This window comes from Cnephaeus nilssonii (genome assembly GCF_951640355.1).
Source record: "Cnephaeus nilssonii genome assembly, chromosome: 10".
NCBI lineage: Eukaryota > Metazoa > Chordata > Mammalia > Chiroptera > Vespertilionidae > Cnephaeus > Cnephaeus nilssonii.
Genome location: NC_137081.1, coordinates 13545631 through 13563544, shown reverse-complemented (window position 1 = coordinate 13563544; position 17914 = coordinate 13545631). Strand labels below are relative to the sequence as shown.

The 17914-nt window shown below is 38.5% G+C and overlaps 2 protein-coding genes across 2 annotated transcripts in view; one reads left to right on the top strand and one right to left on the bottom strand.

Moving 5' to 3' along the window:
* The window catches only part of DYTN (dystrotelin), a gene marked incomplete at both ends in the record, with an annotated part of 45857 nt that extends 35072 nt beyond the window's left edge, over window positions 1-10785 (top strand). Inside the window, 3 exons of the mRNA XM_079783099.1 lie at window positions 1746-1920; window positions 3532-4033; window positions 10682-10785. Of these exons, the coding sequence (XP_079639225.1) occupies window positions 1746-1920; window positions 3532-4033; window positions 10682-10785 (781 nt within the window). The remainder of the gene's footprint in view (window positions 1-1745; window positions 1921-3531; window positions 4034-10681) is intronic.
* Window positions 10786-17211: 6426 nt separating this feature from the next.
* FAM237A (family with sequence similarity 237 member A) lies at window positions 17212-17679 on the bottom strand (the record flags this gene model as incomplete). The annotated part of the gene is made up of 1 exon (XM_079783098.1): window positions 17212-17679. One exon carries the CDS (start codon window positions 17677-17679, stop codon window positions 17212-17214), a length of 468 nt encoding a protein of 155 aa, XP_079639224.1.
* Between the last annotated feature and the right edge of the window lie 235 nt (window positions 17680-17914).

Here is a 17914-nt window from a genome sequence, read left to right as displayed (position 1 = left end):
AAATAACTATACTTTGAATAGGGCTTTACCTACTTTCACCTGGATTGTGGAAGGAAGGAGGTACATGGAAGATGGCCCAGAGAGAGAGGAGAAAGAGGACAGGAGTTGGGGGGCAACATGGGAGAAAGAGAAACCGGCATCACTAGTGGTCATAACAAGCACATTCGGCACAGATGATACTGTTAGGGAGGCCTTCTGAGAACGGTTGATTGTCTGCAACATCAGATCCCTGGGCCGACTCCTTTCTGAAAACTCACCATAAGGATATACTTGAAACTTCAGTTATGATTCTGGAATTTAGAGTCAGGCTCCTGTTTCTCCTGAGTGAGACTGTCTGGAAGTGTGAAGGCCAGCCTCTAGAAATGCCTGCTTCTGATGGAAGCCCAAACTAAATTCCAGGAGCTCTCCAAAGTTGGGAGCAAATAGGAATTTCAAAGGCTCTAACAGTGAAAAATGTTGTATTTCCCACCAGAGAGCCCATTTCTCCAAATTCAATAAACATGTCAACAGCACTGATCAAAGAATGAGATTGTACATTTCTCCAAATTCAATAAACATGCCAACAGCACTGATCAAAGAATGAGATTGTACGTTAGTAAGCCACTTTGAACTGTGCACATATCTGTAACAGGGACTATTGCAGGTTACGGTTTGAGGACATGGCAACAAGAAAAAAAAGTTGCCAGAATAAAGAGACAGTAAGTAGTTATTAAGTAACAGAGTAAATCATATATTTAAAAAAACACACACAGGCTTTATGTCACGTAAGGTGACTGTTTGAAGGCTGGAGACTAAGTCAGAATCTAAGATCTCTTCACACTGTGGCAATTCGATAACATAAAAGGCCATGGAGATACTTAAAGAAGGGAAGGGGATGGGAGGTCCTGGAGCGGATGCTGGGGACTCTGATTTGCAATTTCAAGTAGGGTAGTCAGGGACGACCTCTCTAAGAACATGGTGGTGAGCAAAGACTGCAGGAGGAGAGAGGGAACCAAGCAAGAACCCGAGGGAAAGAGGGTTCCTGGGGAAACAAGGATGAAGCCTTCCCGGCACCTAGCGGAGTACAGGTGTCAGGAGTTTAGCCATGGCATGTATACTATCCTTTACTTGGAGTATTTCTGGACAAAATGGTAATGAATAAAGTCCATGTTCAGATTTGAGTACCTGGTGAAGGTTTGCATGATGGGTTTTCTAAAACCTCTCAAAGCCAGTGAAATTCTTAGTGGAATCGGGTACACGATAGACCAGAAGGACCGGTGCACAATCCTACCTAATAATAGGAAAATATGCAAATTGACTGCACCTTTGCTACGCCCAAGCCACGCCCACCAGCCAATCAGGACGAGTATGCAAATTACCCCAACCAAGATGGCAGCTAATTTGCATATCAAGACAGCCTAGAAAGAAGCCAAGAGCTGCAGAAGGGAGCAAAGCTGCAGAGAAGCAAGCAAGCCGGGGGCAGGAGAAGGGAGGAGTGGAGGCAGGGCCGGGGGAGAAGGAAGGAGAGCAGGCAGGCTGGCGGAGAAGGCGGGGCGGGGGAGAAGGGAGAAAAGCAGGCGGGGCAGGGTAGAGTGCAGCAGGAAACCCTATTGCAGGATTTTTCCTGCAACAGGAATGCTAGTGTTAGATAATAGTCAAGGCACAGGCTTCTCTGGCATCTTGCCCTACAAAGGGGACCTGGAGTACATCTTGCTACACACGCCTCTACCTAGTCTGCTGGCCCCTTGCCCTTTCAACCCATTCAGACCTGTTTTTTCCAGGTTCCTTAAAAAACAGTTAAACCGATACAAAGACAAGTTGCAAGCCATATACACCTCCCAAGAAGGAAAATGTTGCAGATTTGAAACAAAGATTCACGAACTCACAGCCAACCAGGACCGTCTATGGACCAAGCTACAGCAAATGGGACGGGAGTCACAGGTATAAAATGTAGGAGACCCTGGCCACACAGACCACCTGAAAGTCTGATCTCGAATCCTCTGGTCAAGGGAGGGCTGCAGCCTGAAACTTCACATATCACCTTGATCAGCCTCTTCCTTTCCCCTCTCCTCTTCATACCCAGACCCACCCCAGCTTTCATTTTCCACACTGTCCTCCCCCTTCGTGAAGGTAGTGCCATTGGGAGAGAACAGAATTAGTACCATTTAGAAACAATAGACCTGGGGCAACGAGGTTCTTTACAGCTTTCATTCTTAAACCTTTTGGTCTCATTATCCCTTTTACCTTCTTTAAAAAATTTTTTTAGGGTTCCCGAGGAGCTTCTGTGGGTTATATCTATCACTATTTGCCATAATCAAAATTAAAACTGAGCCATGGAGGCCCTGGCTGGGTAGCTCAGTTAATTAGCGCATCCTCCCGATATGCCAAGATTAAGGGTTCAATCTCTGGTCAGGGTACATACAACAGGCAACCAATGATTGCATAAATAAGTGGAAAAACAAATCTCTCTCTCTCTCTCTCTCTCTCTCTCTCTCTCTCTCTCTCTCAAATCAATAATAAACATATCCTTGGATCAGGATTTAAAAAATAAAATAAGTAACAATTTTAAGCAGTAACTCCATATTTTTAAGACTGAGAAGTGTGGCATCATTTTGCAATTTTTAGAAACCTCTTTAATATATGGCTTAATAAAAAATAGCTGGATTTTCATGATTGCTTCAGCATTCAATCTGTGGGAAGATGTTTTGGTTGAAATCTATATATATAAAAGGCTGAGCAACCGGCCGACTGGCCAGTAGGTATGACTCACACTGACCACCAGGGGGCAGACACTCAACAGAGGAGCTGCTCAGCGACAGCAACTTTGCAGAGTGCCCTCTTGCACTCTGGGACCCCTCAAGGGATGTCAGACTGCCGGTTTTGGCCTGATCCCCTCAGGTGAGGCTGAGGGACCCCACCTGCCAGAGGGATCCCGCTCACTCCACAGATGCTGGGGAGAGACCAAGGGAGATTGGCTCCAGGGCATGTCTGGCCCATCTCCCCCAGTCCCATCCCACCGGCCACCTTCTAATTAATTTCCTTTCACTGTGAATGAATCTGTGCACCAGGCCTCTAGTATATGAATAAGTGTGGCCTCACACAAACTTGCAGTTGAAAAGAGTATTTTCATAGACTTTTCAGGTAATTGGAGATCTTCTTTGATACTACTCCAAAACATAAGAAATTGTTTCTTAAAGGATATTGAATATGAAAACATATCTATTTTACACTCCATTTTTAATCTATCAATTCAATATAGGCTGATGTTTTCAGAAATTCCTTATGATCTTAGGATGTGAGTGTCTAGAACCTAAAATTTTTCAAATTCATTGTGATTATTCCCTGTGATATTTTAATATCTGAGCTGTTTTAACTTTTGTAGGCAATTTTAGGTTGATATTGAATTAACAGCATACATTAAGATTAATGTATTTAGAGAGCAGAAAAAATAGCACATTACAATTTCCTTTTGGAATATTAAAATGAAATGCATGTATTAAAAAAGCAAGATAAGTGTTAATTTCTTCATAAATAAAGCTATTTTTTCTCCAGGCAAAGTTTCAGCCACTCCGTCCATCTTCCTATCAAAATATGATTTCCAAGGGTGACCATGAAAAGGGTAAAAAGTTTTGGAAGGAAGAAGATTCTTCCCAGAGCAAGGATGCCAGTGTGGATGGTCCAGAATGGGAACCTCTTCTTAACCCCATTGTGATTGACAAAAGTCAACAAAGTCAAGCAAAAATAGAGCATGCTCTACCAAATTCAGAATCACCAGAGGCCATTTTGCAGCCAAGGTCAACACAAAGCACCAGGGCACAAAGCCAAGCACAAAAGACCTCAAAGGAAATCTTTAGCTCCCCAACCAGTCCCCAGGAAGAACTGCTACAGGAGACCCCCCAGATTGCTCCTACGGAAATCAACAGTCCTACTCTGGACCCCATGGAAAGGAAAGAGACAGTTAACATCCAGGAGGAAAAGGATGAGCTGGATGAAGAGGAACTGCAAGAACTGCTATCAAAACTTATGGATGCCTTCACTCTAGAAATGCCATCAGGTAAGATTTTCACAATCAATAGAGATAGTGATGGCCTTTTAAGCCGCCTTTTAAAAACACTTGATTTACAGAGAAACATCAATCAGAACATCAAACCTCAGGGAAGGTAGGGGACGGTGGGGGAAAGGGGGAGAGATCAACCAAAGGACTTAATATGCATGCATATAAGCCTAATCAATGGACACAGACAACAGGGGGGTAAGGGCATGAATGTGGGGGGTAGGGGGTAATGGGGGAATAAGGACACATATGTAATACCTTAATCAATAAAGAATTAAAAAAAACACACACTTGGTTTTATAACATTAGTCCAACAGCTACAATTCATCTAGAAAGTACAATTCATCACCAGAGTAGTGAATCTTTTGCACATCAGTAGCATCTCTGGACATGATTTCTAGTACTGCCTAATTCATTCTAGTTGTTGTGAGCATGAAAGGTGATAAACCATCTGAGATTTTAGTCACATACCAAGAATTCAGCAAATGCTTATTAGTTTCTTATTGCAATTACTATTATCAATAGTATTAACACATATAACTGCTCAGCCTGATGTTACCATTTAAAAATAGGTAAAAATTATGCTTTATTTCTAGAGGATAATTGGTTAAGGTTTCTATATTATAAGTAGTATCATCATTATATTCATCATATTCTTCATAAACTATGACTAATTGCTAAATTTTAAAGGGTCTTTTTTCCTATATTTATTTATTCTGTTTTGGCATGATGTCTTTTTTATAGAGCGTTTTGTTATCTTAGCATATTGATATGGATATATATATCCATTTCTTTTTAAGAAAACCTAAGATCTTTTATGTTTGAGTACAATTCATCTAGACATCTAGATTCTAGAGACTTGTGATAAAACAAAGGATAACATTCTCATGTATTTCTGCATCACAGGAGGTCTTATCAAAATATTTCTGAGTTGATATATTAGTTTGCTAAAGCTGTTATAACAAAGTACCACAGACTGGTTGACTTAAGCAAAAAAAAATGGTAATAATAAAATGATAGATAAGTAGATAGATACATTTCACACACACACACACACACACACACACACACACACACACACACACACACACATTTTTTTTCCTTAGGGGCCTTGGAGGCTGCAAGTCTGAGATTGAGGTGTCAACATCATTGGTATTTTCTAAGGCCTCTCTCCTTCGCTTGTAGATGGCTGTCTTCTCCCTGTGTTTTCACACCATTTTCCCTCTCTGCATGCCCCTATCCAAATTTCCTCTTCTCATAAGGACATTACATAGTGGTTTAGAACTAACCCTTAAAACTTCATTTTAATGTAATTAACTCTTTAAAGACTTTACCTCCAAATATAGTCACATTCTGAGGTACTGAGTCACATTCTAAATTTCAATTTAGACCATAACAGATAGTAGACTATAAAATGGATACATAGTGTCAGTTGGATATTGAACTTGGTAGAACCAAGTCAATGAAGTAATTATTTGGCGAGTCTAAATTCTCTACTGTGAAGGGAATGAGAGTTATTATTGTTGTATCAGAGGAACAGCATCACAAAGATGCCAGAAGTATGCCCAGACTGCCTGAGACAAGGATGGCATAGGAACTCCTTGTGCCTGATTCTTAGGCTGACACAAGATTCCACCCACTGTATTTCCATCTAAACATCACTGGGGTCATGATAAGTATTCAAAGCAAAGTCAATATCCACTTGACCTTTTTATAGTTCTAAAATGTTGTGTTGGTCAGCCACAACAAATGTAAGCTGGCTATTTTGCACAGTTCAGATTCCTCATAGACTAGATCTACACATATTTGGAAGATAACACCCCACACTGTGTTCAGTTTGATACATAAAGATAAAAGATTTATGCCCCCTTTTTTTGGTTGTTGTTGTTAATCCTCATCCAAGGATATTTTTCCATTGACTTTTAGAGAGTGAAAGAGAGAGGGAGAGCAGAGAGACACATCGAATGTGAGAAAGACCGATCGATTGGTTGCCTCTTGCACATATCCTGGCCAGGGCTGGGAAACCTGCAACCAGGGTACGTGCCCTTATCTGGACGGGAATGGAACCCGGGACCCTTCAGTCCTTGGGCCGACACTCTATCCACTGAGCCAAACAGGCTAAGGCAAGACATGCATATTTTAAGTGACTTTATTAAGGTTTATCAAAGCCAACCATTAAAGGAAAATCATGAAAAAGTAAAGTTTATTGCTTAATTCAGATGATGTAATAATGAATAAAGATGCAATTAGCAATGTTAAATAATGTAGAAAATATAAAAATATATGTCTGAAAAATTTTTCCTCTACTTGCATTTACAATCAAAATAGAAACACTGACATACTTATGCAGAAATTATGCATTATTATATTAAAGGGATGCACATTTTCCCTTTTTGTTATTAGAGTACTATATACTTCATGATTATTCAGCAAACATTAATTGATCAGATTTTAACTTATAGTGTAATCTATATATATAAAAGCCTAAGCGACCAAATAACCAGTCAACCGGTTGCTATGACATGCACTGACCACCAGGGAGCAGACACTCAATGCAGGAGCTGCTCCCTGGTGGTCAGTGTGCTCCCACAGGGGGAGCGCCACTCAGCGAGCTTACCAAGCAGAGGCAGCAGCAGGTGCAGCAGGGCCAGGATGAGCGGGAGTGGCATGGCATCCAGCCTTGGCTCAGGCTCCTCCCCGGCTGCCTGCCACTTCGCACACTACTACATCCCTCGGGGGATGTCAGACTGCCAGTTTCGGCTCGGTAGTCCGACATCCCCCAAGGGGTCCCAGATTGTGAGAGGGTGCAGGCCAGGCTGAGGGACCCCACTGGTGCATGAATCAGTGCACCAGGCCTCTAGTTTATTTTATATTAGTCTTATTTCTTTGAGGCTTTTAGGCATCAGATCTATATTAACCTTCATGGCTACTATTTGCAATTATTAAACACTGCCATCTCTCACTTAAATATTTCTTAATTTTATGTCCTTATTTAGTCTGGTATTGAATATGATCGTGTTTGTAAGTTCTCCTTAGCCATTGGTAATATGGATTAGAGGTCAGGTGGCTCAGTTGGTTGGAGCATTGTTCCATATACCCAAAAGGTTGTGCGTTCAATCCCTGGTCTAGGTGTATACAGGAGGCAACCAATTGGTTTTTCTCACATTGATGTGTGTGTGTGTGTCTCTCTCCCTTCCTCTCTCTCTAAAATCAGTAAAATCATATCCTCAGGTGAGGATTAAAATAAATAAATAAAAATTAAATATTACACTCTATAATTTATGTGTAATCTATGGATGCTCACTAGAATTACCTCAAACTTTATTGGAGACAGAAGCATGATAACCACCCTGATGAAGATGTGGAAAGGTAAATAAATTAAATTAAGGTATTGTTTACTTTTGTTTTATTTCTGACTCTGTCATGAATGAATCAGACCACATCAGGAAGTTTCTGATAATTTTACTGTCCCAGTTGTGTGTGTTTTTTTAAATTGAGGATTGTTGGGAAGATTAGAAAGATCTACTATTTGTAATATGCTAAGATTTACTCACACAGCGTTAACGTATTCACCCAGGGTTGTGATTATCCTAGTGATCACCCTATTGGATTGGAGCTTTGCTAAGGAGTCAACACATTTTGGAAATTAAAATGACCTTTATATTACTTAAGGCTTAATAAGATTAAAACAGCAAGCCTGATGGTCAGTTTGGGGGTGATTGTTGACATTAACTGAATAGTCATTCAGTCTCAATACCTAGGATAACAGGATTTTAAAAGCCTATGAAAGCTTAATAGAAAAGAGAAAGTATAGAAAGAGAGTCTCAAACCTCTAGAAATTCCAAGTGTTTGATTGAAAAATCAGTAGCAGTTTGTTCAAACTTTCACTAAAGGGATTAGATTTGAAAGAACATCTAACAGGACTTGCTTTAGTGGTGATAAAAAAAAAGAAAAGGACATAATATTCTAGTCTTACTTTCTCATTAAATTATTTTCTTTCTAATTTGAGTAAAATATACTGTGTATATCTGAAATCCTTTTCCCAGCTCCTCTCCCATCCCTTTTTGCCATCTATTTGCCACTATAGGTTTAAAGGATGAGAAGGCAAGGGAGTAGAGGGATGACATTAAGGGTGGAGATGTTGGACGTCTATTCCTGTTCTTTTCTTCTCCTCTGGAACCAACATCTAAATTCTTATTTTTTAAATAATCATAAAATGAAGCTTGAACTTTAGCAAATTGTAGGAAAATACAGAACAGAATGTTAGCAACCCAGCAATAGACATTCGACGCTGTATTTGTCTCACTTATTTAGAAGGCAGTCTTCTCAAATGTTGCCTGGGAATCATTCATTCATTCATTCATTCATTCATTTAACAAATGGTCATCCAGCATTTACTATGTGCCACATGCTTTGCTTGATGCTTGCCATTCATTTTGAAATAGATATATGTTTTTGAAACACTCTGGCATTGTATGGAATGTGGCTGGCAGAAGGGCAAGAGGGTGAGCAAAGAGACCAGACTTAGACTGCTATTGCCTGTTGCAGTCTAAGCAAGATGTGATGGTGGCTTGGCCTGGGTGGATGGTGATACACTATTGCAATGCGGGAAGCTGGGAACACTGAGATGGAGGTGGGCAAATCACGAGTTCTGTTCTGAGCACATTAAGTGTGAATTGCCTGAGAGATATGCAAATGGATGCATCAGAATGGCAATCAACATGTACCATCTGGAGCTCAAGAGAGAGGCCTGAGTACAGTAGATATCCGTTCCTATTGGTTTGCTTAATTAATTATTGTTGTAAGGAAGACACGGGCTCAGTATTTCAGTTGCCCGGAAAGGTAATCATAGACTCACTAACCTAATACTTTTAAACTTCCATAGCTGTCAATCTGATAGCCGTCTCCTTCATCCTTGATTCATTCAGAGACCAGATAGATTTTTACTAACATTTGAGTGAAATTATTTTCTCATTTTGATATCTTCTGGACTATTGATTTCACAGATATGTCTAACATTTCCACCTATATGCTATAGAAATTCAGTCCCTATATGTACTGAATTCCAAATGTATGCCAAACCACATGCTAGGTGCACATCTTTGGCTATTGTTAACATTCCAAGAGACTGGAGCTTAAAAAGAAAACAACCAAACAATGGGAAAAAACTTCCATACATAAAATGGATTATTGCTTCCCTGTTTCTTTATTGCCATGTCTTAAATATTTATCACTGTGGGCTGAGAAACAGAATATCCTACAATAAGTTTGCCTCTGGACAAGGTTTTTTATTCAGGCAATAAAATACAGTTTATTCAAAGTCCTTGTCATTCTGGAACAATGTTAGGAAATAGATAGAATAAATAAGGCATAAAACCTCTCCTCTTATGTTCAACAGAAAACATATAACTCAAGTGTGTAACTAACAAAACAAGCCTTTCCATGTTTTCATTGCCTGTGATCTTTTTTTTAATCAATTACACAAACAATATTATATGACATGCTCATTGTAAAATTAAAATGCCTAAGCAAAGATTTTTTAAAGAAATGAATTCATTATCATGCCCTCCACTCCTTGCTACCTGTTTTGCAGAGGTAACTAGCGTTAACAGTTTAGTGCGGTTTTCCTTCATCCTTTTTTTCTACCTATACAGGGTGTCCCCCCAAAAAATGTATACACGCTTTAACAGCTGATGGCTCAATTTTGAAAATGAAATGTATTTTAATAAACACTGACTTTATAATTATTCAAAATGTGTGTGTACATTTTGGGGGAACACCCATATGTATCTTTGCTTTTTTTCACTTGACAATATATCTTAGACATTGAGCAATGTCATTTTTTTAAATGTGGCACAACATTTCAGAGAGAGAGAGAGAGAGAGAGAGAGAGAGAGAGAGAGAGAGATTTATTTTAAAGCATTGGCTCACATGGTTATGAAGGCTGACAAGTCCCAACATCTGTAGTCAGCAACCTCAAAGCCAGCAGAGCCAAATAGTAGTTCCAGTGCGAAAGCTGGCAGGCTCAAGACCTAGGAAGAGCTGATGTTTCATTTTGAGTCCAAAGGCAGAAGAAAACTGACATCCCAGCTGGAAGGCAGGCAGAAGAAATTCCCTTACTCAGACTTTGTTCTCTTCAGGCCTTCAATTGATTGGATGCGGTCCAGCCACATTGGGAGGGCAGTCTGCTTTATCCAGTCTACTTATTCAGTGTTCACCTCATTGAGAAACACCCTCACAGACACACCCAGAATAGAGTTTGACCAAATATCTGGGCAATCAAGTTGACACATAAAATTAACCATCGTATATACTGAGTCAGAATTCTGGGTAGGAACTAGCAGTCTTTTCTGACACTTCCCAGGTGATTCTGATGTACACCAGAATGAATGGGCTTTCTGACTACTCAGATCTGTGCTTGGAGTCATGGGAAATGCCTTTTGAAGAACCCACAATCTGGTTGGATGGGTCATTGATCCTGGTAAATAATAGTTACCTCATTTGCCAGCTACTTTAGAGAGAGTGCATTATCATCAGGAACTGAAGAGAGGTGGATTCTGTTTCTTCCCTGTCCTGGAGCTTTATAAATATCAGCTTGAGAACCTACAGGTACCTTCTCTGAAGGACTCTCTTGTTTATTGATTTCAGATCCTCAATCTTCCGTAAACACGGACCTGTATCGTGGAGCTGAGCAGGTGAGCAGGGCCTTCTCTGCCCTTGTTGATCAAATCACCTTGCCCAACTGGAAGTGAAAAGGAGTCCAGTCTCAAAGGCCCCTTGGGGTGATGAAGAAACGTATTTTCAAAATCTGTACTGAAAGAATTAAGCCTCTACCCTCTCTCTCAATAGTCTGGTGTGAAGCATGAAGAAAGTTTTATTTTTTCCATCTCCTTACTCATGTGTCTTAGTTCTTAAGGGTAAAGCCTTTGGGAGTGAGGGGTGGTTGAGGGAAATGGAAAGAAGAGGCTGAATCCAATCCGGATGTGCTGAGTTTCCAGTAGAGGGCCATTCTTACTTTAAAATCGTTGGGAGTAATATTCAAGTCTGTGATCTAAATGAAGTTGTGTAACTATCTTCTTTAACAACATTTAAATTACTGAATTGATGAGCTAATTTTCTATCTGGTTGCTCTTGCTGGAGAATAAGCTCACACCAAAAAACCCTAAATACACACACATATAATTGAGTGCACTGAGAACTGGTGAAATCTGAATAAACTGGTTTGTACCAATTTCCTGGCTGTATTATTATGCTATCGTTATGCAAGATGTTGTCATTGAGGGGAACTGGATGCACTGTATATAGGATACCTCTGTATTATTTCTGACAACTGTATATAAATCAACAATGATCTCAAATTTATTTTTAAAACATGACTGTTTCTCTGTAAGACCCCATTCCAATGAGGTTGGCCAAAGTACCTGTGTGCCTCCTTTCTCTGCATGTATAATGAGGATGTAGATGCTTAATTTAATGATGTCCAAATAATAGCTAACACTTTTTACTATTAGAGCACTTTGCTTCTAAGTACCTTGTAGGCACTAACTCATTTAATCATCACAACAAACCTAGCAAGTGGATATTTTATAAGAAAACTGAGGCACAAAGAGGGTCAGCAACTTGTCCCAAGTGATTTGGTCGGTGCATAAAGAAGTTGAGATTCAAACCCAGGTCCTAAGCTTATACTCTAACCCACTGCTCTTTACTTTCTCTCAATAAAAATTGTTATGGTTTCATTGTTTTACCAATTATCTTAATGAATAGCCCCTGTTACGTTTAGAGAGGCTTGAACTTTTATTTATGTGATCTATAATTTCTAGTACTGTTTCCAGAGTGAAGCAATGTCCAATTGGATAGGATTAGGACTAAGTTATCTCTGTTCAATGTCATCCTAATATATTTAAATTTGCATTTCAGCTTATCACAAATTTTTTATTTTAGTTTTGTTGCTCAATGTATCGCCTCCTTCTTCCTTCATCCAAGCTTGTTCCTTACACGTTTGTAAGCATGCCAGTCAGCAAGCTACAGCCAAGGGCACGTCTTACCCGCTGCTGATTTTGCACACGCTATGATCGAAGAGTGGTTAGGACTTTTTCTTTTTAAATAATGAAAAAAAAAATCATGAAGAATAATTATTTTGTGACACTTGAAAATGATATGGATTCCAATTTCAGGGTCCATAAACAAAAGTTTCATTGGAACACAGGCATGCTCATTTATTTAGGTCTTGTTTGCAGTCACTTTCATTCTACAAAGGCAGAATTGATGAGTTGCAACAGAGACTGGATGGCCCTCAAAGCATAGAATATTTACTTTCTGACCCTCTAAGAAAACTTGGGCAGCACAGGTGTTGTGAGATAGGAGTGATGGGCAGGTATTATAACCATCATGAGAGTGGCATCTTTTTAACAATTTATAAGAGGTAATGAGTTTGTGTGATGTTTTTAAAGAATATGATTAAAGACATTAGAGAAAGTGGCATGAAAGCAAAGCCATGCACCCATGTAGAAATGGCAGCCGAAGCGTGGCAGCCTCTGATGTGCTCGTTCTAAACAAGAGAAGCTGGGGCTGGGTCCCTCCCTTGCCCTCCCCCAGACCTGCTTCCCCCATTGAAGGGCTTGGCTAAACCTCAGATGCTGCTGAGTCTTCTAATAATAACCCTTTAGATAAGAGTTTTAGCTTAGGGAGGGCCCTAAACCTTCCTTAAAATATTTACCGAGGTTTCCTTTGGACCTGGAGAAAGCAAGTAAATTGCTAACATAGCTGAAATTCAAACTGGTTCTCAGTCATCGGTTATCATAGAATGATTGGAAAAATAGAATAATTATATGATATAAAAAGAGCAATGTGTCTGGAACTCAAATAAGCTTGCTAATTGGACTTCTCTGTTATGAACCTCATTCAGGCCTGCTTATTTTAAGGGGAAAAAAATGCTAACTGGTAATTTTCTTATAAAGCTGTTCATTTTACTTTTAGCTTGCTTTTCAACACAAAGTCTAATCAATTATAAAGTTTTCATAGTTAATCAGACCGAAAATATGCTTATTTGGAAATAACAAACTGAATGCTCATTTTATTTTGTGATTTGATCATCATTAATGATAACATTAAATATTGAAATAAAGAGACTTCAATAATATTGCCTGGGGTCCAGAGCTTTTATTAATTTTGTTTTCATTAGAAGAATTCTTTATTCACCAGGTGTTTTTTTTGTTTTTGTTTTTTGTTTTTTGCATCATTCAGTTAAAATATTCAAAAATATTCTTTCAAAGAAGATTCGGGTATCACAGGTCATCAATAACTGCTAATTAACATGCCTGTGCATAAGCAATCCCGTGGTTAATGGCTTGGAAGTCATGCAACATATTCAAGTTAAATGGATGGCACTCTAGTTTATTAACAATGTCATGCATCCCAAAACAAATGGTCAAAATGAATACAAAGAATCTGAGTATCCCCGAACCCCTACTCATCCTTGAAAGCTCTTTTAACTCTTTCAGACTGGGGGATGATCTGGCAGAAAGGTCATCATTTGAAGGAACATGCTAGCAGCCTAAACGAATGAAACTAAGTACTCTGATTGTGGCTTAATATTTATCTCTGGACATTCCCACCATTTCAAGTGAATACATGATCAATAGTCAAGAAAAATATATATATTTTTTAAATTCCAAGACTTGAGTTAGCTCTGAAGTTAGATTTATTTTCTCTTCATTTCAAGGCCACTGCTTGCTTTTCCAATTAATTTAGACCCTCTCCTGCGTATGTACAGGCTTAGCAAATCTTCAATCTCTTTCTTCTTCAGGGAACGGATTCTTGGCTGCTGAGAATGTGCACCTGAAAGTAGAGAAAAGGAACGAATCATTAAGTCACCAAATTTTTTCAGGTTAATTAAATATCAATATATTCGTTTTAAAAGAAAGTTTGCTGTTTCTGCCACTCTACTATCAAAATTCTGTATAAATGTACTCCAGAGGTGTATATGTAAATATGTGTTTATGCAGTTTTGTGTCCTATGCAGTTCGGTTATATAAATTAAATTATAATAAATACATTTCCTTATTAATATGTATTAAGATATGTTTCTGACTTAAAAAATAAAAATGGTCATTATATAATTTTTGGTATAAAAATATGAGGAAAAAACTTTAAGCCACCCTTAGCATAATCTTCCAGAAATAACGATAGTTTTATGCATACACACTTTATACCATACTTTAGTTTACCATTACCCTATTATGGGTCATTTAGACTACTTTCAAATTTCCTGTTGCTATAAATAACACTGCAGTGAAGAGCCTCATACTGCATCCTTGGTTACATCTCTGAATGTCTCCTTAGAATAGATTTCTAGATGGGTAATTTCTGAATATGTTACTTGGGAAATTTCTTGGAGTAAAATAGAAAATCAAGCATTTGTAATTTAATTATTTATATATCTGAAGCATTGTTTTCTCTTCTGTTTTGTGTTTAAAAAATAAGCAGTATCGCCCAGCCAGTGTGGCTCAGTTGGTTGAACATTGTCCCATGCACAAGGAAGTTGCCTGTTTGATTCCCCATCAAGGCACATGCCCCATGAAACTAATCCATGAGTTAACCACTATTCTGTTATTTTCTATCTGAGAGTTAGCATGAGCCTACTCTTTTCCTAAATTAATTAATATCTTTATCTTTCTCCATCTCCCTTCCCCCTTCTTTTCTACCCTCCTCTTCTCCATCTATGTCTTTATATAATTCATCATAATTTAGTGGTTAAGCCTTGATACACCATCCTCACACCTTCCAGATATTTCAGCATTCAATTATTAGCTCTTATCTTTCCAGACTAAATACCAATGATCTTTTGAGTTTTTTCACAAATGATGTCTCTAGCCCTCAGAGTTTTTGGAATTCTCATTTCATTTCTGGACTTCCTCTGTTCCTGCTTATCATTGTTACAAACAACCACGATGTCCAGGACATTCATCACCCTGGTGGATAAGCTGTCCTTGGGGTAAAGCTCTTCCAGATTCTTTCCAGAATGAAATACATGCCTTTTGTATTTCTGTAGATGCACAGAACATTAGAACTGAGAGCCTGTAGAGACTTTATGGATCATCTAATTCTTTCTATACCCCTCTTTTTCAGATGAAGAAACTGAAGGCTAAATAAATTAATTAACTTGCCCAATTACATAGCTATTTGATATCTATTGTTTATACTTGTTGGCCCAATATTAACAAATATAACATATTAACATATACAAGTATATAGGAGTTTTGTTTTTAACAAAGCATGATTTAAAGCATCTCTTAACTGTATTTAAACTATTTTATTCCAAAACATCGAAGTAATAAGAACCTTTTGCATATTATGCAGGCACTTATTGTAGTTCTTGACTTCTGTTCTGATGATTTCCCTGATTCTCTGATTTCCCTGAGAACAATAGAGACTAACACCTCTTCACCCTCATCCCCATCCTGACCTGGTAGCAAAAGAAAAAATTAGTGCGGAATTTGTACAGGTACATCCAGGGCCAGTTGAGCCACTAGAGATTTAATCAAGCCTCTTGAGATGAAATCTCAATGTTCCTGCCACGACTTAACTTTTAGATATAGTGTCTTCTTGACCGAAGACACTCTTTCATTATAATTGTACAAAGCAAGTGGAAGATCTGTTTCCTGATCTTCAAACAATTGCTTATGTCAGATGTTAAAACAACTTCAATAAAGTGAAAAGTTCACTCTTGTTACTTGCGTAGGTAGCAACTCAGTTAAAGTTTGCAGACCAGCTGGGTCAATAGCAACTCTGTATCAAGAAGGAAGTGGCTTCCAAAGCTGAAGTTAATGGAGGATGGAAATGCCATGTTGAAGTATGCTTAAAAAAATAGTCTTAGACTATTCAGGTACATGAGGAGAATATACAGTCCCTACTGAGACTGATGTCTTGGCAACCTCTGTTCAAAATATTTTTAAATATTAATAACAAACATTTAGACACTCATTTTGTGTTTCTACTTTAAAGCTAAGCTGCTGAAAAAAATATTTCCTCTAAAAAATAAAATTAGTTTAAGTTCAATAACACCTGCTAAAATAATAAATTTATCTATAAATAATATCAGTGAATTATCTGGCTTTATGGATCAGCAAATCATGAGGATTTTTAGTTACCAAGGTGAAAACAAACTAGATATATAAAGGCTCTACAATATCTGGGGAAAGTATTCATCTGAAACTCTTATGGTTGATGGCTATTTTAAGAAATTATGGAAATACATAAGAAATTCTCACAATAAAATGTATGCATGCAAAATTTAGTTATGCCTTAATGTTCTACTTGTGTATAAATCTAATTTTTATAATTAAATAACTTCATTATTAAAGTATATAATTCTAATTTACTAATTCACTGCCACTCAAACCGCCCTTGCTGCAAGCATTGGAAGCTCATTAGTTGAAACACCGCCAAGAAAGGAGCAAAAGCAATATGTATAAGGCTCAGAAGGTATCTCTCAACTTACTCCAGACTGACTCCCCCTCATCCTAATTCTCTAAAAGACATTTCTTCTAGTACCTTCAGAGAAGACTGTATTTTAATATAATATTTACTGACATGAAAACCTCTAAATTTATAGGAAGTTCCAAATTATTAAATATTAATCATTCAGCTTGCTGGAAGTTAATTACTTGAGATTTGTTTAAAAAGCCATGAGGAGTGACTTTGTAAGCCAGCCATTTTTTCTACCTTTTACTTCATCAACTAAGTACATTTCAAGGAGTCCTTCCAATTACATGAAAGCAATGTGTTTTCTGTTTGTTTTATTTAAAAGTGGCAACACTTATGTGTTTGTGAACATTCCCCAGGTTTATATTCAAATCTTCCCAAGTCCATAGCAAGTAAACACAGGTTATGACCCAATATTCAGGCTAATGGTAAAAAAAAATAAAAATGTTAATTTGGGGGCATCCTTTTATAATTTTATGTTGCATTTTGGGACTCTTCTTTTTCCCTTACTCGTCTTTCTGACTTTTCCTTGATGTATAAGGATGAGGACAATATTCTAATATAAATAGCTACTATGAAATACAGGAGGAAGTACTATCTATCTTCTTATCACGTGTGTGCTTGTAGGGTTCACTCCTGGGAGGAATACATGTGGCAATTGATCAGTCTAAAGCCACTTCCCTCTTCCTCACAATTTAGCACATCCATCCTGGATTGACCCTTTCCAGACCCGGGACCCAGGGTTGACCACCTTGTTTCCTCCCTGAGTGCGGTGGATGCACTGCAGAGATCTCCTCTTCCTCTCCAGCCAATTGCCTCCTTCCTAAGCCATGGTTCCTGGAGAGGACACAGTCCACATAGATGTCCCAGAAGAGTTGGGCCAGATCCCAAAACAGTGCCCCATGCTTCAAGTTCTCAGATGACTTCAGGTAGATCATAAAGTCCCAGAAACCTGACACAGTGTTGGAAATCCGAGGCTTCCGCATTTCCAGGAGGAGCACTGAGGAAGATTCCCAGCACTGGGGATCGGCTTGGTTAAGAGCCAGCAGGTCTGTCTGGCTTTGACCGAATAAAGGAGACACACAGCACATTCCCACAATGAGCAGGGAGCAGGTGAGGCTCAAGGGACGGTAGACCCCTCCTCTGTTTCCAGGATCAGCCATGGCCCTGAAAATGCACATGATGGAAATATCTCACGTGAGTCCCTGCTTGTGCTCCACTCAGTAAAGAAAACAATTATGCCTTTAAGAACCTTGATGACAGCAAAGGAGACACACCATTGTCCCTAGGAAGTCTTACGTTTTTTCCCATATCACAAGCACTATTCTATCTAAAATGATTCATTGTTCAGCCAAGTAGTGTAAAACCAAGATATGTAGACTAAGAAGTAAATATGTA